At 48.6% G+C, this 26,280-nt stretch overlaps 1 protein-coding gene across 5 annotated transcripts; it reads right to left on the bottom strand.

Annotated features, from left to right (window-relative positions):
• Positions 1–11,532: 11,532 nt before the first annotated feature.
• On the bottom strand, positions 11,533–22,173 carry SLC35C1 (solute carrier family 35 member C1). 5 transcript variants are annotated; one of them, XM_019746452.2, is made up of 3 exons: positions 22,000–22,173; positions 19,947–20,473; positions 11,533–15,992 (listed from the first exon to the last, which is right to left on the bottom strand). In XM_019746452.2, the coding sequence occupies exons 1-3, from the start codon at positions 22,029–22,031 to the stop codon at positions 15,433–15,435; spliced, it is 1,119 nt and encodes a 372-aa protein (XP_019602011.1). In that variant the 5' UTR covers positions 22,032–22,173; the 3' UTR covers positions 11,533–15,432. The 5 variants fall into 5 exon arrangements, with proteins under 5 accessions (XP_019602011.1, XP_074192372.1, XP_019602013.1 ...); XM_074336271.1 differs by lacking the exon at positions 22,000–22,173 and adding an exon at positions 21,757–21,980; XM_019746454.2 differs by lacking the exon at positions 22,000–22,173 and adding an exon at positions 21,697–21,951.
• Positions 22,174–26,280: the final 4,107 nt, after the last annotated feature.

The following is a 26,280-nucleotide window of genomic DNA, read 5'->3' as shown; positions in this document are numbered from 1 at the left end:
GGGGTAATGACAATGCTCTAAAATGATTGTGATGATGGTTGCACAACTGTAAATATACTAAAAACCATTGAGTTATAAACTTGTAATGGGTGAATGGTATGGTAAATGAATTACATCTCAATAAAGCCATTATTTTAAAGAGTTACAGAGCATTGTAAATAAAAAATAAAATAAGCCTCAGCAAGAGAACAGGACTTTAAGAAGACAGATATATTCCACTAAGAAATTCCATAGTAAACAAGCATTGTTTATATCAAATTTGCATACATGATACTGGTTTTTCATGGATATGATGGATCTTTTATTTACCTGAATATGTGCATGGGATTAGCATGTGCAATTCATTTTAGATAGACAAATTTACTGGTCTCCATATTAAAAAGATCATAAATTAAATACAACAACAACAGAAACTAATCTGTGGTGTTAGACATCAGACGTTAGGATAGAGGTGCCCATTGACTAAGAGGGATGAGAGAGTGATGAGGGCATCTAGGGGAGTTTCTGGCGTGCAGGTAATGTTCTATTTCTTGACTTGGGCAATGCTCACACAGATGTGTTCATTTTGTGGTAATTCATTCAGCTGCACACTTTTATGATTCATTTCCTTGTTTGTATGCATGTCACACTTCAATTTAGAAGTTTAGGAAAATAAGGTGGTACAGTTCCAGTTGGGTCTGGGGTAGTGAGCCCAATCCCACCTATTTGTCCCTGTCCTCTCTGGCTGTGTTTTTCCTAAACATTTTGCTCCTAAGGCTGCTCCCTGTGATCCCCAGGGTTCTGTGGGACATCCCCTGGCCACCCAGCTCCTATAAGGGATGGTGGTTCTCTGAGGGTTGCCCTAGGGCCCTTCCCAGACTGTTCTGCTGGTCAAAGAAGTTGAGGAAGCTTGACCTGTGGGACCAGAGCTCCTATAGACACACGGGAATTTTCCCCTGAGGCAGGAAGTAACCAGTCCTACTGGGGCTTGCACCATTTGTCAAACATTAATGGAGGAGGTGACTTTGGGTGGGTTGGGCCTAACTTCCGAAAGACTCTGGTAACCTTGAGCAAAGGGCCAAGAAATGGGCAAATGAGTGCGTTTCTAATCTTTGCCACAGCAGACTAAGAGAGCTCAGGACGTTCCTTTTCAGACCAGATGTGGCCATAGGGCCATGAACCCAGTGGCTGGTGGGAGGTAGATGGGCGGCTGTGCCCAGACCCCCTGGGACTGAGACCTCAGTGACTCTCATCACTCAGGAAAGCTGCACTCAGTTCTCCCCTGAGAGGAAAGGTCCTGAAACGGCCCAGTTGGCACCTTCATGGTAGAGGCCTCTCCATGTCCCTTGACCTACCTATAGCTTAATAGATCATCCCCCTGTGGTTTGAGGTCGGAATGTCTCCTGTCCCACCCAGTTCTCTGTTTTAGAAAATTACCCTGAAATTTATGATTAATACCCTTGGGCTTATTGATCACAATTGCAATGGTCTACCAGACTCATCATTATTCTTGGGTTGCTGACTCCACCATAGAATCACATGGGGAAGGCTCTATGCAGACCCCTGGAACCCTCAGCTAGCCTCTGGAGGAATGCCCAGATTTCCCTTTAAAAACCCCAAGCTGGTCTGAGAATGTGAAGGCAGTTTTTGGACGTGTTAACCCACAGCCTCCTCAGACCATCTGTGCTCTGATATAAACGCTTATTCTATGACCCAACTCCTGTGTCGGCCTATTGGCTGAGTGGCACAGGCAGCATGAGGACTTATTTGGCCTCCGGTTTCATTCCCACCCTAGATTCTACAGTAATAATGAGCAAATGCATGAAAGCAAAACCAGGGGGAGGGCGCCAACCAAAAGAACAGGAGGTGGGGGGGACGGGGACGTGTAACTGTGTTTAATTTCAAAACTGAAATTTCATAGGTTCTTACTCAAGAAAACAGCAACTACTGTTTGAGCTCAAGGGAGGCAAGTGTGGTGTGTGTGTTTGCAGGTCTATGTGTGGCAGGGAGCCAGCTGGTGAGAGGGACAAAGAGAACACACGACATATGTCTCTCAGCCACCAGAAAAAGGGCCTCATTGCTGAGCCTTTCTTTGCTAATCCAGGGTCCTGGGAGAGGTGATGTATTTGAGGTGACAGATTGCCGAGGGACTTGCCTTGGCCTGCCCCTCAGTTACAAACCTCGGCGAGAGGAGTGGAGCCTCCACCACTGCCACCCCCTAGAGTGGGCTTTTGGCCACTGTTAGGCACGGCCGGAGGAGTGAGTCGCAGGAGACCAAAATTGGTCTATTAGAATTTATTTGGTGTGTTTGAGCTGTGGCAGGTCAGGCTAGAGCAGAGGGAAAAGATCATAACCTCCCCAGCAAAGAAGGGTGTGGAGTTTTATAGGAGGGGGTAAACGAGGTTGTTCCCCCTTCAATGTTTCAGGGGGTTTTCATTGACAAAGGGCTTCAGGGCATGACCAAGCCCTCCAGCTTCACAACCTGGCCCCAGGTCGCTGTCATGACCACCCAGGACTGCCCAGGCCCCTAGGAGATAAAGCAAGATAAGATGGCTTTTAAGGTCAGGTTTCCGCTCCTGGCCTAAACACGGCTTAACAGCCACTAGTGTAGAATCATAGTCTTCTCTGCAATATTAGTCCTTTTTTCACTTTCTCTTCCATTCTGGTACACAGATATTTTATTTTAGAAGAATGAAGTGCTAGAAAATGAAACTTTCCTTCTCAAGGACTTCAGAGGTTAGCTCCGGTCTGTCTTGGCGTAGAATTAACCCCTGGTCGTTCGCAGAATGTAAAAGAATTTATGAGACTACAAGAGTATCCAGAGAAAAGATTTATTGAAAGCTGGGGGTGGGGCGAGGGGGGTGGTGGGGGCAGGAGAGAGAGAGAGAGTGACTGGCAAAAGTTTAGCCAGGGCAGAGTCCTATGGGGGACAGCTGCGCTGATGAGAAGGAGTGCTGGGGTTTTATATTTTTCTAAGCAGGATGCAGGATGCTTGTCAGGTTGCAGGGGAGGCTGCCATTACAATTGTCTTCTCCTGGGAACGTTCCTGTTCCCATCTATGATGGATGTTAGCTTGCAGGGGGTTGCTGTTGCAATTGGGAACCATTCTATTCCCATCTATGATGGGTGTCTGTTAATTTGTAGGGGGTTGCCGTTGTGATTGGGAACCATTCTGTTCCTACCTATGATGGATGCAAGGTGCTTGGCAGCTTGCAGGTGCAGTGCTATCCAGGGGAGTCAGAGCCAAGGGGTTAATGTTTAGCTCGTTCCTGTTAGCCCACAAGCTCACTCCTGTTAGCTCTTTGCCTGTCCCATCCTACCAGCTCACAAGTCCACTCCTGTTAACTGTTTACTTGTCTTATCACCTTCCATGAAGGAAGCACTCAGTGAATGCTTGCCTTGTGCATGGGGGAGTAGCTTTTCAAAGGGGTTGGAGTGCAGGGTGGTGGGAGGAGCTACAAACTGCTGCCACCTCTGTACCCCAGACCCCTCAGGCCCGTGAATCAAGCTGTGTTTATGACCTTGGTCAAATCAAGGTCCTTCTGGTGTCAAGTAACCAAACTTCCTTCGACCGAGCGTAAGCAAAAAGCAAACATACATTGGGAGGACACAAGAGCATCTGATGGGACCCACGGGTACGTGGACAATAAAAGGGGTTCTGTGGAAAGTGACCTCACAGGGAGATCTGATCATACATTTCTAAATGGGCAGGTCATGGTGGGTAGTTTTGCCCCAATCCCACTTCTTTAGTGAAAGGTAGTAGGCCAACCCTGTCCATTGTTCTTGTGCATCTAGGTTAACACACCTTTGAAACACCAGAAGTAATACCCCTCGAAGAGGGTATTAACCATCAAGAGAGCACATAACCTTGTTAACTATCTTGCAATCCAATCCCTGTTTTGCTTCCTCCCATCTCCAGACTGTTCTGCTGTCATCTTCCTTACTTTCCCTCCTTAATTTCAAATGCATAAAAGAAACTGCAAAACTGTTATTCTCAGGAACACTTGAGATAAATGTCCCTCCAGAGGCCAATGCTCTGGTAAGCACAGAAGGTTATACAGAATAGAATAGAATTTAATAACGAACCAAGTCCCAATTGAGGTGGTGAAGGTCCCTGGTCCAGGAGAGGCGACTGGGCCCACGACGGGTCTGAAGCGAGCTGGTCTTGCAAGGAAGAGCTTCAGAGAGTCCTGGAGTATGGCGGCTTGCCCCTTGCAGAGGACTCTGTTGGGTAGTGTCTGGCTCAGAGCCTCGTGGAGGGTCTCACAGCATTGCTCTGGAATTCTGTTTTTATGCTTTTTTCCTTGGACTTGTTTACTTCTTGGGTGATAACCAGAAGTGTTTTAACCAGGAGTTGTTTATCTCTTAGGTGATAACCAGAAGTTGTTTGCCAGGAGTTTTTTTTACCTCTTAGGTGATAACAAGAAATTGTTTTGGTGAAGGTGTTTATCACTCAATTTTGTTATGCTCAGTTTCATACAAAAACATATTTTTCACTTCACTCTTGTCAGTCTCACACATGTGCGGCAATAGTCCTGTCCTTACTAGTAAAGAACTTGTTTCGCATACCTCAATCCAACATAGATAATACATTTTATATGCTCTATACACTGAACTATCCAGGCGTCCCAGAGACCCCATTCCTGCCTTATATCCCCTTTGAGAGACGTGATCCATCCCTATGTCTCCATGGGAAGTTGAAGGCCAGGAGATCTCCTCTTCTGTATCTGCTTCCTGCTGAATGTGGCCATTGTCCCTGCCTATAGGGGATTTACAGGACTCTCGCCCTATCTGATCTTAGATGAGGGGAAGGGGTCTCGAGATCTGCCTGGAGGACCAGGTTGACCTCTGTGGTCGGAATGTACTGGAAGTCTTGGTCAGGTATCACTTGTATCCCAACGGCCCCTAGATGAGAAGAGATAGATTTATTTATTTATTTATTTATTTATTTATTTATTTATTTATTTATTATTGGGGAAGGGGAACAGGACTTGATTGGCGAACAGTGTGTACTTCCAGGCCTTTTTTCCCAAGTCAAGCTGTTGTCCTTTCAATCTTAGTTGTGGAGGGCGCAGCTCAGCTCCAGGTCCAGTTCCCGTTACTAGTTGCAGGGGGTGCAGCCCACCATCATTTGTGGGAGTCGAACCGGCAACCTTGTGGTTGAGAGGACGGGCTCCAACCAACTGAGCCATCTGGGAGCTCAGCGGCAGCTCAGCTCAAGTTGCCCTGTTCAATCTTAGTTGCAGGCGATGGAGCCCACCATCCCTTGCGAGAGTCGAGGAATCAAACTGGCAACCTTGTGGTTGAGAGCCCACTGGCCCATGTGGGAATTGAACCGGTAGCCTTCTGAGTTAGGAGCATGGAGCTCTAACCGCCTGAGCCACCGGGCTGGCCCAAGAAGAGATAGACTTTAGTTAATCGAGTTAAAAGTGTTGGCCCAAGAAGCAGGATTCAAAGCCATTGATACAGGGTGACTGTGTGATGAAAAATTTGTTCAGCTTCATGGAGCCTGGCCTTTCTTCTGGTTTAACCGGTCATTCGATTATTGTTCACCCGGGAGCTGGGCCTGGAAAGAACGCTGTGCTACAATGACCGTAGTCAACAGACATTAATCACAAGCTTTAGGGTGATTAACTAAAGCAGGGGGTAGGAGATTTCTGTGATTCAGGTTAGAAACAATCTATTATTTATGATTAAGAAACTGATTTGAAAAATGATTATAACCGGGGGCTACGGAGCCAAAACATTAGGGAAAAGAAAACTTAGAGTTTCTATAGTGAGAAGCCCTTTCGTTTGGCCCGTATCAGGAGGGCGATGTAATTGCGTTTTCAGGGATGGGTTGCTGGCGAGTGGGAAGGAGGGGGCAGAGGAAAATGGGTATATATATATATATATATATATATATATATATATATATATATATTTCTGTACCATTTGAATTTTTTAAATATGCATTATTCAATTTGTTGAAAATAAACAATATGTTGAAACCATGCAAATTCATTTATGAATTGTTCAAATTAATACATTTTTTCAAAAGATACGAGTTTAACAAACTAACTTTAAAAAATGCCAGAGACAATGGCGTCAATCATTATTCAAAGTTCACGTGCTCCCTTCCGAGGCGAGGGGCTTTGTATCCAGAGCTCTGTTATTATTGTTTTATTACTGTTACTGTTGTGTTAACTGTTCTTATAATCCACGGCAGCAAGCACAACAGAAGCCCTCTGGGTCCTGTCCTGTTTCCCTGCCCATCGGCAAGGAGACGGGAAAGAAGGGTAGTACAACCTTTCACTCTCAGGGCCTGTAAATGTACACCGTAATCATTGCTGCTGAAAAATGGTGGAAACAGCCAGGGTGATGCCCTTCCGGAAGCTTCTCTTTTGGCGAGGTGAGAAAGGAAGGGTGCTTTAACTGGAACAGGCAACAAGGGCAATCCCATTAGCTCTGGTTCTTAGAGATGCTGCCAACCTTGCCCCAGGGATCCTGTGTCCTACTCAACCTCTTACAGAAGTCATCAACCTGCCAAAGAAGTGACATACAAGAAAGAGGTTGTGAAATGGTGGCCTGAGCAGGTTGACTCCGGTTGGTATAGGTTTCCAGCTTCTCCTGCAAAATGAGAAGTTCTAGTAAAATAGGCCCATTCTCTCAAACGGCAAAAAAGGAGGGGAGGGATCCGAGTCATGGCTCCCCTGTTTAGAACTGTCCAGTTCACCAAGGTTCCCTTTCATTTCCCCCTTCCTCATTATGTTACTGGTTGTCCCCACTGGTGTTTTCATGAGGAGTTCACGCCTGTGATAAATAAATTGCCCTCTTCCCCATGATTGTAGCAGGAGGGAAGGAGCAGAGATCCATGTGGCGGATGAGGACAGCATGGGAAGAGGTGGCAGCAGGGCCCTGCCATCGCCAGCTCCTGCCAGGGCAGCTCTCTGCACCTAGCTGGCTGGAAGGCTGTTCTGGGCAGGCCTCAGAGATAAATCCGTAGGCCTGTGTGGCAGAGGGGACAAAGTCCTATCATTCTTAGCATTAGATGTGAGTTTCCATCTAATAATCACATCTGCTGTTTAGGTCCGGGATAGTGTGATAAGCATGCGTACAATGCATTATCTCTTCCAATCGTTACACTGCCCTCTGGAGTAGGAATTATTCTCATCCGCACTCTATATATGAGGCAACCAAGGCTCAGAGACTTCGAGTCATTTGCCAATGGTCACACAGCTAGGAAGTGAGCAGGAAATAGGCTCCTGAGATGTTATTTCACTCATGCAAAGACCCCAGCCAACAGATGGCAGAGCTAGGATTCCAACTTAGGTCCACTGACTCCAAGCCTAGAAGCTGGAAACTGGTGGCCAGAGGGGCAAACTAGTTTGGCCACCGGTAATTTGGGAAATTAGGAAGTTTTGACCTTTTGCTGGGCTCGCTGGCCTCCAGTTTGCTATGGGCTCCTCCAATACCTCTTTACTTGCACCCTGGCCTCTTCCTTCATGAATGTTACTTGCCTGGACTGTGGAGAGGTGACAATTGTCCTCTTGCCTCCCCACAGATGAGTTTGAGCTCTTGGTTCCAGGAGAGCTGGAGGTCTGCGTTTGTCTCTGTTGATCTCACTCTACCAGGTTTTACGGGAGCTGAGAGCAGAGCTCAATGAAATATGGTTCAGGCTCAGGTTCAGTTTCATGACTATGAAGATATCCCAGAGCCCAAGTGTTAGAGGATAGCTTGGGTTGGTTCCAGGATCCACTGGTTTACTGGGGTGGTGGTTGAATTGATTTTACTGTTTTAAATCATTTCATTTGAGATTCAATCCAAAGTGATCATGCTTTAAATCAGGGTTTATTAAATAAAGGTCATTTATGTCAGGTGTGGGTTCTCAGGGTCTCATTTCCTTTTCTGGGGCTACATGCATGGGCATTAGGGCTGGAGCTTGGGATCAGGCTGAATGGGGCGAGGTTGTTACGCAGAGTCACCAGGAAGCCTGGGAGGCAGGGGTGAATGGAAGTCCAGGAGAGAAGCTGGGTTCATACAAGGAGAAGGAGGGAAGCCATCGGCGAGGTGAGAGGCTGGGAGCAGTCAGGAGGCGGAGTGCAGGGTAGAAGAAAAAGCATATTGGCTGGAGGTTGGAAATCGACCGGGGCTTGCTCTGACAGACGCTATTGGGTGATAGGTTCAGTTCAAGCCGCAGCTGAGCTGCACTGTCTCATTGTTCTGGTCATGGGATCTTAAGGCTTAGAACAGGACCATGTTAACCACAGAAGAGAAATGGAGCGCTAACCCAGCTAAGTTGTTTTTGGTTGCAAGGATGCAGTCTTATGTGATTGGTTGGTCCTTAGTTAGAAGTGGGGGAATGGGGGCAAAAATAGGGAAACTGGCAGTCACTGACCAAATCCTGACTGTTCTGGGCTCATTGCTGAGGAGGCTGTGGCTTGTCTTTTAGGGCCGATTGCTGCAGAGTTTGTGGGTCAGAGTTCTGTTGTCATATATGGTTTGGCCAATGTCCGTTTGTATATTCAGTCTCTCAGTGTGCAGAGAAGAAACCCAGCTATGTGATCTGGGCACATTGCTAACTTCTCTAGGCCTTGGTTTCCTCATCTATGACATGAGGATGTTAATAGTACCTGTCTCAGATGTTCATACATGTCACGCGCTTAGAATAGCCCTTGGTATATAGTGTTAACGATAATAGTATTATTTAATATTTAATAATCTGAGGTTGGTGCAAAAATAATTGCGGTTTAAAAGGTAAAAAATAATTGTAAAAATCGCAATTCCTTTTGCACTAGCCTAATATAAATATATTTACAATTACATATATTACAATAAAATATTTAATAATAACAGTAACTATTGTTTTAAAAATAATGATGATGCTCAGTGGAAAGGGCCTTGCCTGGGAGGAGGGCTCTGGGTTCTGCCCCATCACCTGTAACCTTGGGCAAGTCAGTCGTGCTCTCGCTGAGCCTCAGGCTTCTCTGTGGAATATGGGCTGGACTCTGATTTCCAAACTCATTCCCAGCTCTAATGTTATCAATTGCCCCACTGGGTGCTTAGTGACAGCCTGCTGTTGCCCCCACACCAGTGCGCCATCGTTTCCTGCCCACACCCACACACAGCCTTCCTCCGTCTAAGCTCCCAGCACACCTGGACCAAGTGTTTCAGTGCAGCAGGTTTTGCTGTCCCCATATCAGTCAGTTTCAGGTCCTAAATTTAGCCCTTTCACAGGAACCGATGTTTGTGGTGGGGGCAGGGGCTGGGTGAGAGCTGTATCTGGTGAGGCAGCTTCCCCACCCAAGTGGTACTGTGGAAAGCAAATCAGACAGGTGGGCCAGGAGCACTGAGTACTACATTCTATTTCGTCATTAGCGTACTGGGCAAATTATTTGACCCAGGATGTTTTTTTTATTATAGATAGGATCTCTCCCTTTCTCTTTCGTTTCATCTGTATCAGGTCCAAAAACGAAAAAAAAAAAATTAGAATATGTTGTTTACTGTTGTTCTTGTCTCACTCTGAGCTCTGAGAATGCAGGGACTGTGGTTTGTCTGGTTCTCTGATGTACGCCTGGCACATGGTAGGTACTTAATAAATATTTACTGAAAGAAAGAATGAATTTCATGCTTTTTAGGTATTATAATATGAATATTCAAAAAGTCATGATTAGAGACAGCTTAAATGACGTTATAGAGGATTCCATGAAGTGAGGCAGGGAGCTTATATCGAGGCTGGAGAGTCTCAATAAGTATGATCATTCTGCTAATTCATGACAACAAGCACTGTTCAGAGTGCTTTGAAAATCTAAAGGCACAATCTAAGCACTAGATAATACTGCTGAGAAAGCACATGGGGTGTTCTGAGAAGGGTGGGGTGTGGGCAGGATCCAGTGGAGTTCCTCACTCAGTTGCCAGGAATAAACCCAGACGTGTGCCATTTGTATTTCCTATGTGTCATGGGTCACCGAGGGCTGTTGTTAATGGACAATATTGAAGGGCTGTGTGGTGGTTTTAATATATGTCCCCAATGTTGTCTGTCTCTCTGCCCATGGGAGGTGGGGACTGTCTCCTACCCTGGGTTCTGGATGGGCTCGTAATTGCTTTCACCAATCGAGAAAGGCAGAAGTGACACTATGTGACTTCCAAGACTGGGCCAGAAAAAGCCCAGTAGCTTTCATTTACTCCTCTTGGGATGCACACTCGGGGGGAAGGCAACAGCAGGTCAGAGGTCTGACTTCCCTGGGACCACCACGCAGAAGAGGCCACGTGCAGATGCTGCAGCTGACAGGCCTGCAAAGCTTCCAGCCCACAGCTGGCACCAGCTGGGCACCAGCCACATAAGTGAACCGTCTTGGACATTCAGCCCAGGTGAGCTTTCAGACGGCTGCAGCCCCAGCCAGAATCTGACTGAAACCACCTGAGAGACTCCAAGCAAGAACTGCTCAGCCTCACCCTTCCTGATCCACAAAATCAGGAGCAAAATCAAATGGTTGTTTTCAGCTGCCAAGTTATGGGGTAATAGGTTAGGCATCAATAGCAAGCGGAATATGCTGTTTTTTTAGTCGCTTTCTCCTTCACAAAGACTTCCAGAGTCCTGAAATCCCAGAGTCTCCTTGACATTCCCACTGGATGATGTCTCGTCCTGACCCACTCACCAACATCTCAAACTTAACATGTCCAGAAATAGACTCTTGGTCCCAAGCCCGCCTTTCATCCCTTAGTCTTCTCTGTCCAATAAATGGCACCTCCTTCCCCAGTTTTGTAAGCCGGAATTCTGGGCATTGTCCTTGAATTCTGTTCTCTCAACCCAACATCTTATCCCTCTGAAAGGTGTGTTGGCTTTACCTCCTAAATGCATCTCAAATCTGTTCTCTCTCCATCTGTATTGCCACCAGCTGGGTCTAAGCCACCATCATTTCTCGCCTGGCCGCCACTGCAGCCTCCCAGGCTCTTACCTTTTGTGTCAATTCATTCTCCTCAGAGCGATTTTCTTAAGATATAAACGTCACCCCCAGTGGCTGCCCATGGCACTGAGAGTAAATCTAACCTCCTTGGGGTGTTCACTACAGTCTCCCCTTACCCGTGGTTGTGCTTCCCGCGGTTTCAGTTACCCATATTCTGACAATATTCGATGGAAAGTTCCAGAAATAAATAATTCTTAAGTTTTAAATTGCGTACCCTTCTGAGTAGTGTGATGAAATCTCATGCCAACTCATGCTGACCCACGGGGCTGTGAATCATCCTTTAGTCAGCACATATCCACACAATATATACGCTACTTGCTCGTTAGTAACTTAGTAGCCATCCCTGTTATCAGATCTGCTACAGCGGTATTGCAGTGCTTATGTTCAAGTAACGCTTATTTTACTTAATAACGGCCCAAAGCGCAAGAGTAACGATACTGGCAATTCAGATATGCCAAAGAGTTTTAAAGCTCTTCCTTTATGTGGAAAGGTGAAAGTTCTTCACTTAATAAGGAAAGAAAAAAGTCCTATGTTGAGGTTGCTAAGATCAACGGTGAGAATAAATCTTCTACCCATGAAATTGTGAAGAAGGAAAAGAAACTTGTGCTAATTTTGCTGTCACACTTTAAATTGCATAAGTTACAGCCACAGTGTGTGCTAAGTTCTTATTTCAGATGGAAAAGGCATTAAACTATCATAGTATGTACACATAGGAAGAAACATAGTACATATAGGTTTCAGTACTATCCTGTTTCAGGCATCCACTGGGGGGCTTGGAGCGTATCCCTCGCAAATAAGGGGGGATGACTGTGCAATGCTCCCTGACTGAACTTGGCTTCTGCCTCCTCTCTTTCCACTCTTCCCCATGGTGAGTGGAACCAAAAGGAACCAGCGTTTCCAAGTAATGTCCGAAAGCTGCCAAATCCGCCTGGACTCCCTTTCCTATAGCTGGGATTTTGTCTTCCTCTGGGAAGAAGTTCCCCATCTCTGTTCCTGCCACCCTGGCCATGTCTCTGGTTCTTGACCACACCAACTCTTTTCCCTCCTCAGAGCCTTTATATGGCCTGTAACCCCCGCCTGGAACGCCCTTTCTCTAGCGCTTCCTACCTATGGTGGCTCCTTCTCGTCATTTTGGTCTGAGGTTAAATGTTGTGCTCACAGAGAGGCTTTCTCTGACAATTCTATCTAGAGAAGGTTCCCCTCTGATATTCTCCATTTTGGCTTTTTGTTTCCTTCATTGTCCTTACCACACTGCACTTATTTGATTGTTTACTTGTTTTTAGTGTCTTGTCCACTGTTTGTCTCCCTAGTGCTTGGTACATAGTTTGTTTGCACTCAGTAAAGAGACTGTTGTTTGTTGATGTTGAATAACTCACGATATTCCTGGAACAAAGCTGAGCATTAATTCATAACCATGGTGTGACAGGAAGAACAAGGATTATCCCCATATCTCAGATAGAAAAAGTGGCCCGGAAAGGTTAGGGGACCTGCCTGAGGCCATCTACCTTCTAAGAAGTGGAACCCAAGTCTCCTGCCTCCTGGTCAAGTGCTCTTCCAACAGCAGAAGTAAAGAGTCATGCATTCTGAAGGAGAGGTATATGGTAGCGTCAGGCCAGGTTGCTGTTCCTAAATTCTCCCTTTTCACCCACCCGTTTTTTACTAGGAAGCCTTCCTTCCACATCCCTGCCTTCAGAAAGGGGTAAGCGGGGAGAGGGTACAGTCTGGGCTCTCAGGGCAAGGAGCACCACTTCTGCCTTTTTGTAGGGCAGACATTCCTGGAGGCGGGTTCTGCCCCTTTAATACCGTGGAGAGGAGCTGGGGGTAGTGGTGCTGGTGTAGGAGCAGGTTGTGGGGCTGGAAGCCTGGCTCTGGCGGCTCCCTGGGCTTCATCTGCATCAGAATTGCGGCCTGCAGCAGCGTGTGGATCCAAACCCATCTACACACACAGCATGTCTTTGTGTTGCGCCTGAGGGGGAGGTTGCATGGTGGGGTGGGTTGTTGGGTTGTGTTCTGAGAGTTCGCTCCCACCCCCGGAATTTTTTTTAATGTATGAATTACTTTGATATTTGAGATGAAGCCTGAGGGACACATCTTTGTCTGCATTTAAAAAATTTTGGTAAAAAGTTATAATTTAGTTTTTTCTTGAATTTTGTCCAAGAAAGTGCAACTGACATGAAGAACGCTGTCTCAATTTTCTGACCGTACAAAGAATGCAGAAATGATCACGTCTCTTCTGTTGAAGGGACCTGGAGATGGCTTACAAATGGATAGGATCAAGTCCAGATTGACCACTGCATTCAAGGCCCATCACACCATGGCCCACCCTCCTGTTCTAGCTCCCACCCCGAAACCTCTCACCACTCTCCAAATGTCTCTTTCCCGGGCTTAGCCTTGTTCTCTCAGCTGGTCTGCCCTTCCTCCTGGAGTCCCCTAATTGCCAGTAAGACTCAGTTCAAACATTCTGGCCCTTAGGAAGACTTGGCTTATCCCCCAGACTTGGTCTCCATGTCCTCTTCTGAGACCTCAGAGCACTAGGTTACTATTTCCATTATTGAACCTATTATGCTCTTGGACATGTGTTTGTATGTGAGCCCCTTGAAGCAGGTTAGGGTCTTTATGTTCATACGACCTATCTCATTACCTGGCACATGGGAGGTGCTCATAAAATGCTGGGTGTAGTTAAGGGCACTGTGGTTAAGTACCTAGTATGTTCTGAAGGCAGAGGCCTCCGTCCGAATCCTACTGCTACCTCTTCCTTGCTGTGCGCCTCTCTCAACCTCAGTGTCTTCATCTGTAAAATGGGTGACCAGCGTTGGCACCCACCTCACAGGGTGTATTTGTGTGTGTGTGTGAGGGGGGAGTTGGGAACATGAATGATGGATGTAGAGCACTCAGCACAGTGTTTAGCCTCCAAAAGTGCCCAGCAAATGGCAGCTACTACTAATATGAAACCTGAGGTCTGATCAACCACCTCCCAGGAAGGAGCCCTGGGATTTGCCTCAGTGAGAAAGAACAGGCTCTTAGAAGGGCTGCCCGGGCTTGGGGGGCAGGGGCGAGCCTTCCTGCCCTTTACAGACCCACCATTTGTTCTCAGGGCCTTGATCATAAATCCCATTCAGGCTCTGCCCGCCCCATCCTGCACTCACTCCACACACACAAAGTATATGACTCTGATTTTAATTAAATCACACAATTCAGGGCATCAGGCCCCACCTACTTCATTGGAAACCACCTGGGATTGTGGGGAGCTGGAAGCGGGTGGTGGTGAGAAGACCCACTCTCCCTTGCTTTTCCCTGTAGGGACTAAAAACATCAGGAATTAACTCAAGGAGGAGATCGGTGGAATGAAATGCCCAACAAAAGGGACAGGGGTGAAAACTACCCTGAGGCCAGGAGGGTGTGGTGAGGGGACAATTGGGTTCTTTCAGCCCTGACCTCCTGGAAGAATACAGTTGTTCACTGAGCAGGGAGGAGGTTAAGAAGCAGTGTACACCTGTCCCTCTGGGATCTAGGGGGCCTAGCAAGGCTCAGGTAGAAGGTTTTGAACAGGGACTCTGCTCCATCAGCCGCCCACCCCGGAAGTTCTGGAGGAGGCAGAGTTGTGAGAAGAAGTGGCTCCTGATTCCCCGTCCAGGAGGCCATTACTTGAGCCAAGCAGTTGTGCCAGGGGCTCGGAGACAGGAGTGAGGCAGGTAAAACCAGTGTCAGGGATCAGGAGGGTGTTAGCGACCCTGCTTAACCTATACGATGTGTGGTTCCCCATGTTCAAGAGCTGGAAACATGGGATGCAGATGGTGGGGAAAGGGCACTTTCCCACAATGTACCCCATTCCCAGGCTACTTCCCAGCGGCCCTTGGGGCTGCCAGGGCCAGGCATGGGAACAACTGATCCTTTGCCCCCTTCCACGGGGCCTGCTGGTCTCTGTGGGAGAAGAGGGTTCACTTGTCCATTTCCTCCCTTTGCCCTGCCCCCCACTTCTCTCCAAAGGAAGCCTGGTTTGTGGGGCCAAAGCTGCATTACCTGCTCTGGGACCCAGAGATGTGAGGTTTCCCAAATCCCTTCGATTGGCCTGTGGTGGAGTCACCCCCCATCTCCCTGAGTATAAGTGAAGACTTAATGGCTTCCTCACACTGTCCCTTAAAGGTGGTGCCATCCCCCACCCCAAAGGTAATGTGGAGGTAGAAGGCCCTGGGCGGGGGGCAGGAAGGGGTGCTGCCCCTCTTTCTCCCTGAAAGCGAGCGTTCTTCCAGAGAACCTAAGTGGCTATTCCCCAGGGGAGGACAAAACCCCAGAAATAGAAAAGAGGGTAGTGACAGGATTGGCAACTTTCTAACATTGCATGAAAACACTGGTTCCATTTTAACCACCCAGTTCCAATCAGGTCTGTAAACAATACCCTTCCAGGCCACCCTCTCTGGGTCCAGAGAGACACCTTCACTGCATTCACGGGCATTCTCCCCTGATGCCCATGGGCCAGGCTGGGCCATGGCAGGGTCCCTGCAGGAGCTCACACGCCCATGCTGCTCTTCTCACCCTCTGTGGGGCGGGGCTCCTCCTGAACCTTCTTCATCTCCCAGCCCCTGACCCAGGTGTAGGCGGAAGAGCCTCCCAACACCATCATGTTGCTCGTCCACCAGAGGAAGCTCTTGGTCTCCTCGTAGTAGAGCACGGCCAGTACCGTCTGAGCACAGGCCTTGGCCGTGCCTGACACATTGTGGGTCAGGGGACTGGTGAACTTGATCTGCAGTCCTGTCACGAAGCCGATGGCAAAGCCAAACAGGCCTCCCAGCGTCATCATGCCCCAGAAGTGAGCACTGCCCAGCTGGGCAAAGTGGCGGAGGGCCTGGAGCTCCCCCAGCAGCAGGAGCAGGGGCAGGAAGAGGACGCAGGCGTTGACGTTGTTGTAGAAGGTCAGGCGCCAGAGGCTGCCGTCCACCGCTGGGAGCACCTTCTTGGTGTAGATGGCGTTGAGCGAGACGCAGAGGCTGGCTAGCACGCCAAAGAGGGTGCCCGTCCAAGACAGGGTGCCTTCTGCCTCCTCCTGGTCCACACCAAGCCAGAAGCCACCTGTGGTGGGGAGAGAGGATGAGGGGATGAGGACAGGAGGGAGAAGGACAGAATTTCGCCACCAAAGGTCATAGACTGTGATGCTGCCCTCACCACCCTATCCTTCCCAACCCTCTCTGCAATAAATACGTCCGAAGTCTGCACACAATGTGATATATAGATGATGTATTATAGAAACCTATATAACTTTACTAACCATTGTCACCCCAATAAATTCAGTTAAAAAAAAAACATATCCCAAGTCTATGACATGCAAAACACTGTCTAAGAGCTGGGGACAGGGCCTAGGGCATGAACCCTTCTCACCAAGCCGTCATTCTAGCAGAGGAGAAAGGCATTCAAACAATTCCTTGCCCTATTGCTTCTTTAATTACAACTGGGAAGAGGTCCATAAAACAGTACAGGCTGCTGCGTGAACCCGTAACTGGGTGACTGCGATGGCCTAAGGCATCTGGAAAGTAATATTTGATCTGAGTTCTGAAGGACAAGTACGTAGATGTTGAAGGGACCTTGGGCAAGTGATTTAAGGTCTCAAAGCTTGGCTTCCTTGCCTGCAAAGTGGAAGCCTACGATGAGTTAGAATCACTTGTGGCTGGAGGTCATTGGAACAGTCACACTTTCTGAGACTCTCATCTTGTGTCACCTCCTGATTACAGCTTCCCACTGAGAACCATCAAATCTATACTCCTCAGCCGGGCACCTTTGTCAGCAGTCTGTCCCTTGATCACCCTGCATCGTCTCTTTCATCTCCCTGCTTCTCAAGCTGGGGCTCAGTGCCCTTATTTGTTTCTTGTACCAAAAACACCCTAATCCTTCCCAGAGAGTTTCTAGTCATTCTTCAAGGTCAAAGCCAGCCTCTCCAGGGGGAAGGTCTTTCCCGATTCCTCCTGGGCCCCCAGAACTCTTGCTGCCTGCACTTTCCTTTGGGGTCCTTGGTCTGCCCTGGCCTGCTAGGCACCTGCTGATGGTGACAGTTACAGTCTCTTTAGCTAGACCCCACCTTCTCAGAAGGCAGGGCTGAATCATACACTTGTTGTATCTCCCACTACAGCATCTGGCAACTTGGGGGAGTAGGAAAAGTTTTAGTGTCAGCGAGATTTGGGCTTCAGTTGGGCTCTGCTATGTAGAGGCTGGGTGGCCTGGGAAAAGTTTACCTAACTTCTTGAGCTGCCATTTTTTTTCAGCTGCAGAGATCTGGGTCATCGCTTGATCCCATCTCTTACCAATCTGCAACCAGAATGATTTGCCTAAAGTACAGATTTACTGAGGTCCTGTGCTGGCTTAAAGTCTTGCCACACCTCCCCACTGCTCTCGGGAAATATTCGACTCACTTCACTCGGGCAGCCTTGCATCTGGCTGGCGAGTCGCACTCAGGCCCAGCCCGGAAGTGCACATGTTCTTTCTTCGGCCTGGAACATCCTCTCCTCACGCCTTCCTTATACCATCTAGTACTTCCTCCAGGAGGCCTGCTTAGATGACCCCCCGCCCTCCCGCCCCAGCCACCAGCCAGGGCTGCCACAGCACCTTCTATGTCCCCATCACAGCTCTTACTGCTTGATCATAACTCATGTACTGCCATGCGTCATCACCATGACCTCCAGGAGCAGAGAAGCGGAATCTACCTTTTCCAAATTTGTATCCCCAAAGCCTGGCACAGTCCCTGACATGTGCTTGGCCCGATTAACGTTTGAAGAAAGAAAAAAAGAAAAGAAAGAAAAAAAGAAAAGAAAGAAAGAGAGGGAGGGAGGGAGGGAGGAAGGGAGGGAGGGAGGGAGGGAAGAAACGAAAAGAAAGAAAGAAAGAAAGAAAGAAAGAAAGAAAGAAAAGAAAAGAAAAGAAAAGAAAAGAAAAGAAAGAAAGAAAGTTGTTCTGGAGGTGGTTGTGAAGATTAGGGGAGACAAGGCACCTACTGCTTCGTAGGGACTCATTCCCAGGATTCTCTTTCTTGGCAGAGCCTTTGCAAACAGGTTACCGACAGACCTGTTCTGGGGGTAGGGACACTCCCTATACTAGCTTCTTGCTGGTTACCTTTTGAGTCCAGGAGGGACTGCCACCTCAAGGTTCTAGCCCCCAGAGGGATGCTCAGCCAGAGGAGCTTTGAAAGGTGCTGTGTGCCCTGGGGTGCAGGGAGGAGGCCTGGAGTGGTCACTTGTTACCCTTCTTCCCCCACATGGAGCAAGGAAGGGGGACCATTGCAGAGAGGGGCCAGGTTAGGCCAGCAGAGAGCATCAGCCTCCCCCGCCTCTGCCCCATCAGGCTGGCCAGTGAAGGCACCTTCTCAGAAGCTATCTCACCATCAGCTACTTTGATTACTTTTCAGACTGGGGCCCGGTTTCTCTAGTGATGCCACCTTCCTGCACACAAATTCTCCTACCAAGCGCAGCCCGTCCCCCAAACACACACCCAAGGTCTGCAGTACTGAAGTGGAGATCCCTGGAGCATTTGGAAAAGGGTGAAAGGAAGGGAGGCTGCCCCTGGGTGGTGGGGAGAGGGGGAAGCTGAGAGAGCTGCCAGGGATCTTGGCGGCTCCTTCCACTCTAGCCTCTACCTTTCTCCCCCGCCACTCTCATCCTGGGGCTAGACTGAGCAGCCTTGGATCCAGCAGTTGCTCAACAAGGGGAACAATTTCTAGGACAGGTGGCATGGGATGAGCCCCTCCCCCGCAACCCGTGTACTGTGGACTGGGACTCTGAGTCACCAGCTAAGAATATGTATGTAGGTCAACCAAGATGAACTTCACAGCACCAGGAAAAAGTTGAACAGGTTCAAAGAAAGATCACATTCCTGGATGACAGAGCCCCAGGAGGGGTGGGGGATGCTGGGAGCACTCTTACCCAGTGTGCTGCAATGAAACAACAAATGCTCTATATCTGTGCTGTCCAGTACAATCGCCACTGGCCACGTGCGGCTACTGAGCACTAGAAAGGTGGCTACAGAATCAGGTTACAACACATGCAACTGAGGAACTAAAATTTCAAAATTTCATTTAATTTGAATTACAGGACGTCTTCACTTAACATGCACAGGTTCTGCAACTCAACTGACATAGAACTAACCCAGTTTTACCTTAGGCTAATTGATATAAATAAGAGTTAAGTTCTGAGGCATCTCATCAATGGCACATCGAAATGATGTTATTTGAGGACCTGCTGTACTTTAAATGGAAATAGATATGTGGCCAGTGACTACTGTACCGAATAGTGCAGCTTTAACTTCCAGGGGACAAGAACAGAGCAGAGTGGTTAGAAGCCCTGGTCCGGCAGTCTGGCCAGTCAACCTGGCTACCCTCTAGCTGTGTGACCCTGCGCAAGTAGCTTAACCTCTCTAAGCCTCACTTTTCTTGTTTGGAGGAAGATGATCATGGTGATGCCACCACCCCAGCACCTCTGGGGAAACAAACGAGATGCTACCTGTGAAATGATGAACACAATGTCCCCATCAATAATTGCTATTTTCTGAGGGTCAAGTCTGTGAAGACAGCTAAGGCATATCTCTTGCCACAGTCTGAACTGTTACTGCGAGCCGGCAAAGGCAGGGTGGTGGAATATGTATTGTCCTCTAGAAAGAGCACTGCCTGGGGAGTCAAGAGCACTTGAGCTCTTGAGTAACAATAGAGAATAGTGGTCAAGAGTATGGAGCCTGATTGCTTGAGATCAGATCTCAGCTCTGCCACTCACTAGCTGTGTGATCTTGGACAAGTTACTTAACCTCTCTGTGCCTTGGTTTTCCCTCTATGGAATAGAGATTCTAATCCCACCTTGTATGAGGGCCCCTAAGATGCTGGGTGACCTTGAGCAAATTATTTGCTCTGTCTGGGCCCCAGGCTCCTCCTCATATTATTGTGGCATCAAGTGAGGTGGGACAGATAAAGTCCAAAGACTCTTGGCAGGGTTGTTCCTTAGGATTTCCTTATGCCCCCTTTGCCCCGCCCCATGGCCCTGGCTGGCCACTCACCGATGATGCTGCTGCAGGTGAGCAAGGCATAGAAGGAGGTGGTCTGCTTGAGCAGCAGGTAGGAGAGCAGCACATTGAAGACAGTGGTGAGGGAGCGGCCCACGTTGTAGAAGGCCACACCCACGTACTTCAGGCAGAGATTATTGAAGGTAATCATGCCAATAAAAACAACTGACAGGGGCAAAATGCTGCGGGCCACCCTGAGGTCCAGGCGCAGGGAGGGAAAGTCCACGGCACCAGGGCAACAGGCAGCCAGCATGCTGATGCCCTTGCACAGCAGTGCGGTCACCAGGCACTGGTAGAAGGTGACGAAGATGGGGGTGTCCAGCTGCAGGGAGGGACTGTCCAGCAGGTACTTGTTAAGAAACACCATGGAGATGGAGGTGACCCAGTAGAGAGAGACCACCAGTGTGATCTGCAGTGCCCGAAGCAGAAAGGGCTTCTTCTCGCTGGCCTCTGCCTCGCCAGAGGGGTCGGAAGCCCCCATCAGTGCCATGTGCAGGATCCTGGAGCGCTTCAAAGGGGCCCTGTTCATGGCAACAAAGGAGCTGGGTCACCCTACCTGGCTGTCCAGAACTGATTTCCTGGAGTACCGGGCAGTGAGCTCACTTCTGCCTTATGCAAGCCACAGCCCTCAACTGTCACGGGTGGGGGGTGGGCTAGAGGCCTCTCCACCGTCCTCTTGGATGGAGAGGTTTTTCTTCGGGGTGAGCCCCACAACCTGCTCCCACCCTGATAGAGCTCATGAGATAAGACACAGGGAAGGGTTTGCGAACAGGCAAATGATCTCTCAGGGAAGAAAATGCTGGAGCCTCGCAGGGAGGGGTCGCAGGAAGAAGGGAGGCGAGAGAAATGGAAGAAGAAGGAAGAGGAGGAATGCAGGACGAGGGTGCTAGAAAAGAGCAGAGGACAGCATGGGGAAGAGGTGCCGAGAAAGGAAGGCATGCAGGGCTATGGAAGAGAGGGGTTTGCAGGGATAGAGGGGTAGGTCTGCAGGGAGCTGAACAGAGTGAGGGCGTGCGGGGGCCTGGAAAGAGGGGTGCGGGGGAGGTCAGAGGTGCTCAGGGAGGGGAGCGGGGAGCTGAAGGACACAGGAGAAGCCCAGCCTGGAGCTTAGCCCTAGGCGTGGGGCCTCCTAGGGCGCGGGCTCCGGCTCAGTCCCGGAATCTCCAGCCATCCGAGGCCGCGCCCCCGGCGAGGCGGGCCCAGGACTCATTTCCTGACACGCCTCCGACCCCTTCCTTAAAGAGCCCGCACGCTCGGCGTCACTCTTAAAGCCATAGCCCCAGAAAATTAGCCTTCAGATTCAGAATCGTGTCGGGGCCCCGGCCGCCTCTCAACCCTTGTGCACTCGCGGCCGGTTGATGGTGGGGGATCTCGGCAGCACCTTCCTCTGCACCGCCCTGCGTCCCTCTGCGTCTAGACATCCTCCCGCGACAGCCCAGTCCGTCTATAGCCCCAGCTCACTCTTCCCAAGCCTTGTTGCAGTTTCTTCCTTTCGCCCACTTTCACCGCCCCCAACCTTCTTCCAAACCCGAGATTCTCACACTACACTGCCCCTGCCGGACCTCAATCTGTCCTCTGGTTCTCGCATTCGAGACTCTCCCGGCGGCCGGATTCGAACTTCAACGCAGCATCCCCTCCCCGGTCTCCCTCCTCCTGGCAAAACCCCTACCCCACATGGAGCCCAGCCGCAAGCTCCGATCCCCTGGCTGGCGTTTCAGGGCCGCGAAGACGACCCCGCGCTCACTTCATCCTCTGCGTTAGCTGTCAGTCGGCGCCACTAGGCGCGGCACCTGCAGCACCGCACCTGGAGAGACGCACGCAGGGCTGCTCTGGAGGGAGACCGCTTCCTGTTCCCGGACGCAGGCTCCGGGTCAGCCTCACTGGCCGCCTCACCACATGGGGCCCCGGGGTGGCGGCGGGGCGATCTGGGCCCCAGCCTGCCTATCTCTCTAGGCGCGGGAGCAGGCCCCCTCTTCTTTCCAAGGGCACCCCAACATCCCTGGTACCCGGCTCCCGCCAGCTGCCCAGAATCCCCCGCTCCAGTTACCGCAGCTTGCACGTTACAGAATCCGGCTGCATCCCTGGCCGGTGGCGCACCGGGCCTGCACGTCCAGAAGTGTGTGGGTAATGGCTCGGATTCTTCCTGCTGGCAGTGAGTGGATGGTGCCCTGTCCCCTCTCAGGGACTGAGCTTGGGAAGTTGGTCACCAGCCCGGCCAGTCACTCAGCATTTCTGCCTTGTTCCCACTCAAGCACCAACGTTGGATGGCTCACTTCTGAATTCTCTTTGATAGGGCAGGTAGATAGACAGAAGTGAGCAGGAGGAGAAATTTAGCCCCATTAGAAAGCCCATTGCTGCAGCTCCTACTTGGGTAAAGACCCCTGGCAGCTGCCCAGCAGGACTCCTGGATTACACATACGTCTAAATCAAAGAGATACATTGTTAAAAGTCAGAAAAGGGGGAGCCCATCCTGTTTGTCACCAATACTGCCCAACAGGACTCCAGGTTTTCATATACCCCAAAGGGATGTGTAAACACATCCCCCCAAAACCAAGATGATGTGTTTACACATGCCCCTAAATCAAAGGAATATGTTTACACATGTCCCTAAATCAAAGAAATGCATTGGGGATGGTGAAGGGAGGTGATGTGTGCTACTTTCTAAGTCTAGGCCTTAAAACTTTAGGTGTGTGCTTCTCCATGCTCTCTCCTCCTCTTCCCATAACCTGGGACCCAAATATGTCTATAACTCAGCCATGACCATGCAGACCAGGTCAATGTCTTAGGGCTGTGGGAGTGATATGATGGAAAGGGCCATGGTCCTTGATTGTGTGGAGCAGGACCACCTGACAATATGGACTGCCTGCCTTGAGACTGTTATGTGAGAGAGAAACCAACTTATGTCCTTTAGGTGCCTACCTATGTGGTTATAAAGGGATCTCTTTGTTACAACAGCTAGGCCTTTACCCACATACCCACTGTAGACTATAGTCCCTTCTCCTTACATATGTATTCTCTAGGCAAAATTGAGAAGGTATGACATTGTTAGTCTGATCTCTCTCTCTCTCTCTCTCTCTCTCAGTTTATCATCTGTCTATCTATCTATCTATCTATCTATCTATCTATCTATCTATCTATCTATCATCTACCTATCTGTTCATCCATTCATCAATCCACCCACCTAACCATTCATCCTAGCACAATGCCTGCCACGGTGGATGCTCAGTACTACCTATTTGTGGAATGAATGGAAGTCAGACCTCTGGTAAGAGTGCTTGAAAATCAAGGCCAATCTAAGAGCTTTATTGACCCCAAGCCCTAAAAAATTTGTAAGGCTCTTCATTCATCCTAATAAAATTACATCTAAATTGGTTAAAAATAAAAATTAATACTAAACTGTAAAATAAATGTAAGCAGAGCAAAAGCTGTTCTGAATTTTCTCATGCAGATTGAGAAATTATATTATTCTTTTGAAAATAATAAATTTTTTTCCAGAAAAAAAAAGAAAACAGCTACCTTTTCTTTGCTGATACTTGTGGCAGACTCTACTAATTATCTACCCCAGAAGTTGGCAAACTTTTTCTGTAAAGGATCAGAGAGTAAATATTTTAGACTTTGTGGGTCATATGATCTCTGTTGCAACTACTTAAAATTGCTGTTGCAAACAAATAGGTGCAGCTATGTTTCAAAAAAACTTCATTTATAAAGACAGGTCATTGGCTGGATTTGGTTCATTGGTTGTAGTTTGCTGACCCCTGGTCTACCCTATATTAATGTATCCTTCTTCCTTACTAACATTACATATATTTATTTTGTATGTCAATGTGTCTTCCTAAAAATACTATTTCCCAGACTTCCTTGCAGCTAGATGCGACAATGTGATACTTTTGGTCAATGAGTCATAAGCTGAGGACTTCTGGGGATACTTTTGCTTTCTTAATATATAGGTAGTCTTTGTTGCTTCTTTTTCTTATATAGTCTGTCTTTAATGCAGACCCGAGGTCTGGAAGGGCAGCAGCTATCTTGTAACTATGAGATAAAGATATGATGAAGAAAGCTAAGGATGATAGGACAGAAGCATGGAGAGAGCCTGCGTCCCTTAGGGCTTGGATGAGCTGCCATTGGCTGGCATTGGGTCTGAGGCAGCAGGCAGCCATGTAGGGGGTACAATTATCAGGGAGTTAACCACAGCTGCAGAGCTAGAGGTGGGGTGGAGAATTTCAAAGGCAGGGCCCATTTTCCAGACAAGGATTAGGAGTGGGAGAGCCAACGTCAGGATGGGCAAATCTCAGAGCATGAGATGTGTGGCCAGGACAAGGGCCTGTTAATAAAAAAGAAGTCCTGATATAGGGGAGGGCTTTCTGCAGTCAAGAGTGGGCAAGCTACAGAGGATTAGCAAAGGGATGGCTCCTCTTTAACAATAATGTTTACCAGAGACGTCACCTTTATGTCCTGGTCTGGCTTCTGTTAAGCACTAGTTTGGATGGTGCAGGCTTTTTTTTTTTTTACATCGAGGATAGCAAAAAATGTTACTCACTAAAACTCCTGTAATATGCACCTGAATAATCTCATTCCTGAGCAAGAATGACATTCCCCCAGATTAGCAGCTAATCCGTGGGGAGTGAGTAACAGTATTCGTCCCTCTGGCATGTATCATGATGCCTTGGCACATACTAGGGGTATTAGGTCGAATAGTGTTCCCCCCACCCCCAATTCATCGTGTGACCTTATTTGGAAATAGGATTTTTGCAGATGTAATTAGTTAAATTAAAATGAGTTCATATTGGATTAAGGTGGACCCTCAATCCTATGACTGATGTCTTTATAAAGTCCAGTTTCCCATAAACCTTCTGCCCCCACACATGCATAGCCTCCCCCATCACCAACATCCCTGACAGAGTGATAGGTTTGTTACAATAGATACACCTGTACTGACACATCATTATCACTCAGAGTCCATAGTTTACATTAGGGATCTCTCTTGGTGTGGTACATTCATTCTGTGGGCTTGGACGAATGTATAATGACATGGATTCACCATTATAGCATCATACAGAGTATTTTCACTGCTGTAAAACACCATTCAAATTTAAGTCTGGTGGGAAAAAAAACAAAACAAAACAAATCAATGTTTCTCGGGTCATGTGACCCCTCTTGACCAATCATTATGGCCAGGCAGATAAACCTGCCTCTGGCATAAGCCCTGAACCAGACAAGGTAGTCTGAGAGTGGGGATGGGGTGGCTCTGGAAATGAAATTTAGGAGGTGTTTCCAGAAGAAGGGGGATGGATGCTTGACTGGCAAACTGTCCATGGTAAGTGGCCTGCATTGGATGGGGGAGGGCATCGGCAAGTTTGTACAGAGCTCTTCCCTCCTCCCTTGCTTATATGGTTCCACTTTTGTCAGTGCTCTTTCACATTCACCCCTAAACCTGGCTAACTTCTTGCCCCTCAGGACTCAGCGCAGACATCACTCCCTTAGGGAGACCCTCCAATTAGATCAGGTCTCCCAGATGCAGCATTCCTGCTGCTTCCCTTTGTCGATGAGATGTGAAGAGAATATGCACAGGAGGCATCTATTCCCTTTTGGGACAAGAATGTCCCCATCTCCTTTTGGGAGTGCCCCCTCAGCTGTTGCAGTCTTTGGGGGCCATCAATCCATGTGCTTGCTTCCCTCTAGCCAAAGGGATAGATATATGACCCTGGTCTGGCCAAGAGTTCATTGCTTACTTTTTCTCTCTCTTAAATGGAATCTGGAACAGAAACAACAACATCTAGATGGGTTACAGCTGGTTCATGGTGGCTGCAGTGCCCAGAAAGCTCATTCTCCATTTCCTGCCTCTGAGACCCCCAGAGTTGCCTTGCTTACTATTCCTTCCCGGTCTGTTCTTGAGCTTTCCCCCCAGTTCTCTGAGCACCCCAGACTCTTCCAATGACCTCCTTTTTGCATAAGTTGGCTGTATTTTTTGCTTGCAATCAGAGAACCCTAGATGCTACTGTGGGTGTTCCCTCTGTCTAAGAAGAGGGATCAGGGCAGGAACCGGCCAGCTCCAGGGACTGAGTTCAGCTACCGCAGCCCCAATTCCTCTAAGTGCTGGGGTTCAAGATCAGGGTGGGAAAAATGAAAAGGGCAGGGCAGCAGGAAGTGTAGATTAGTAGGATGTGTAAATACTGCTGTGTTTGCAGAAGAGCAGGCAGATGTGAGTCAAGGTTGGCTTCTTTCTCTGGGTATTTGCTGTAAACCTGGCAGGGGGGGAGGAGGGCTGGTGTGGATACCTGAGAATTTGAAATTGGTTCAATTTAACAACCTTGTTCTTAATGCTCTTTCT

The sequence above is a fragment of the Rhinolophus sinicus genome, linkage group LG06, assembly GCF_036562045.2.
Source record: "Rhinolophus sinicus isolate RSC01 linkage group LG06, ASM3656204v1, whole genome shotgun sequence".
Lineage (NCBI taxonomy): Eukaryota > Metazoa > Chordata > Mammalia > Chiroptera > Rhinolophidae > Rhinolophus > Rhinolophus sinicus.
Note: the sequence above shows the minus strand (reverse complement) of the source record. Positions and strands in the feature narration are given on the sequence as shown.

Excerpts from the sequence above, each read along its gene's own strand:
- SLC35C1 (XM_019746452.2), bottom strand. The coding sequence starts at position 22,031 with ATGCAGCCGGATTCTGTAACGTGCAAGCTGCG. Across the intron at positions 20,474-21,999 it reads TCTGTAACGTGCAAGCTGCG|GGCCCCTTTGAAGCGCTCCA; the intron begins GTAACTGGAGCG and ends TGCCATGAACAG. Across the intron at positions 15,993-19,946 it reads CACCTGCAGCAGCATCATCG|GTGGCTTCTGGCTTGGTGTG; the intron begins GTGAGTGGCCAG and ends TCCCCACCACAG.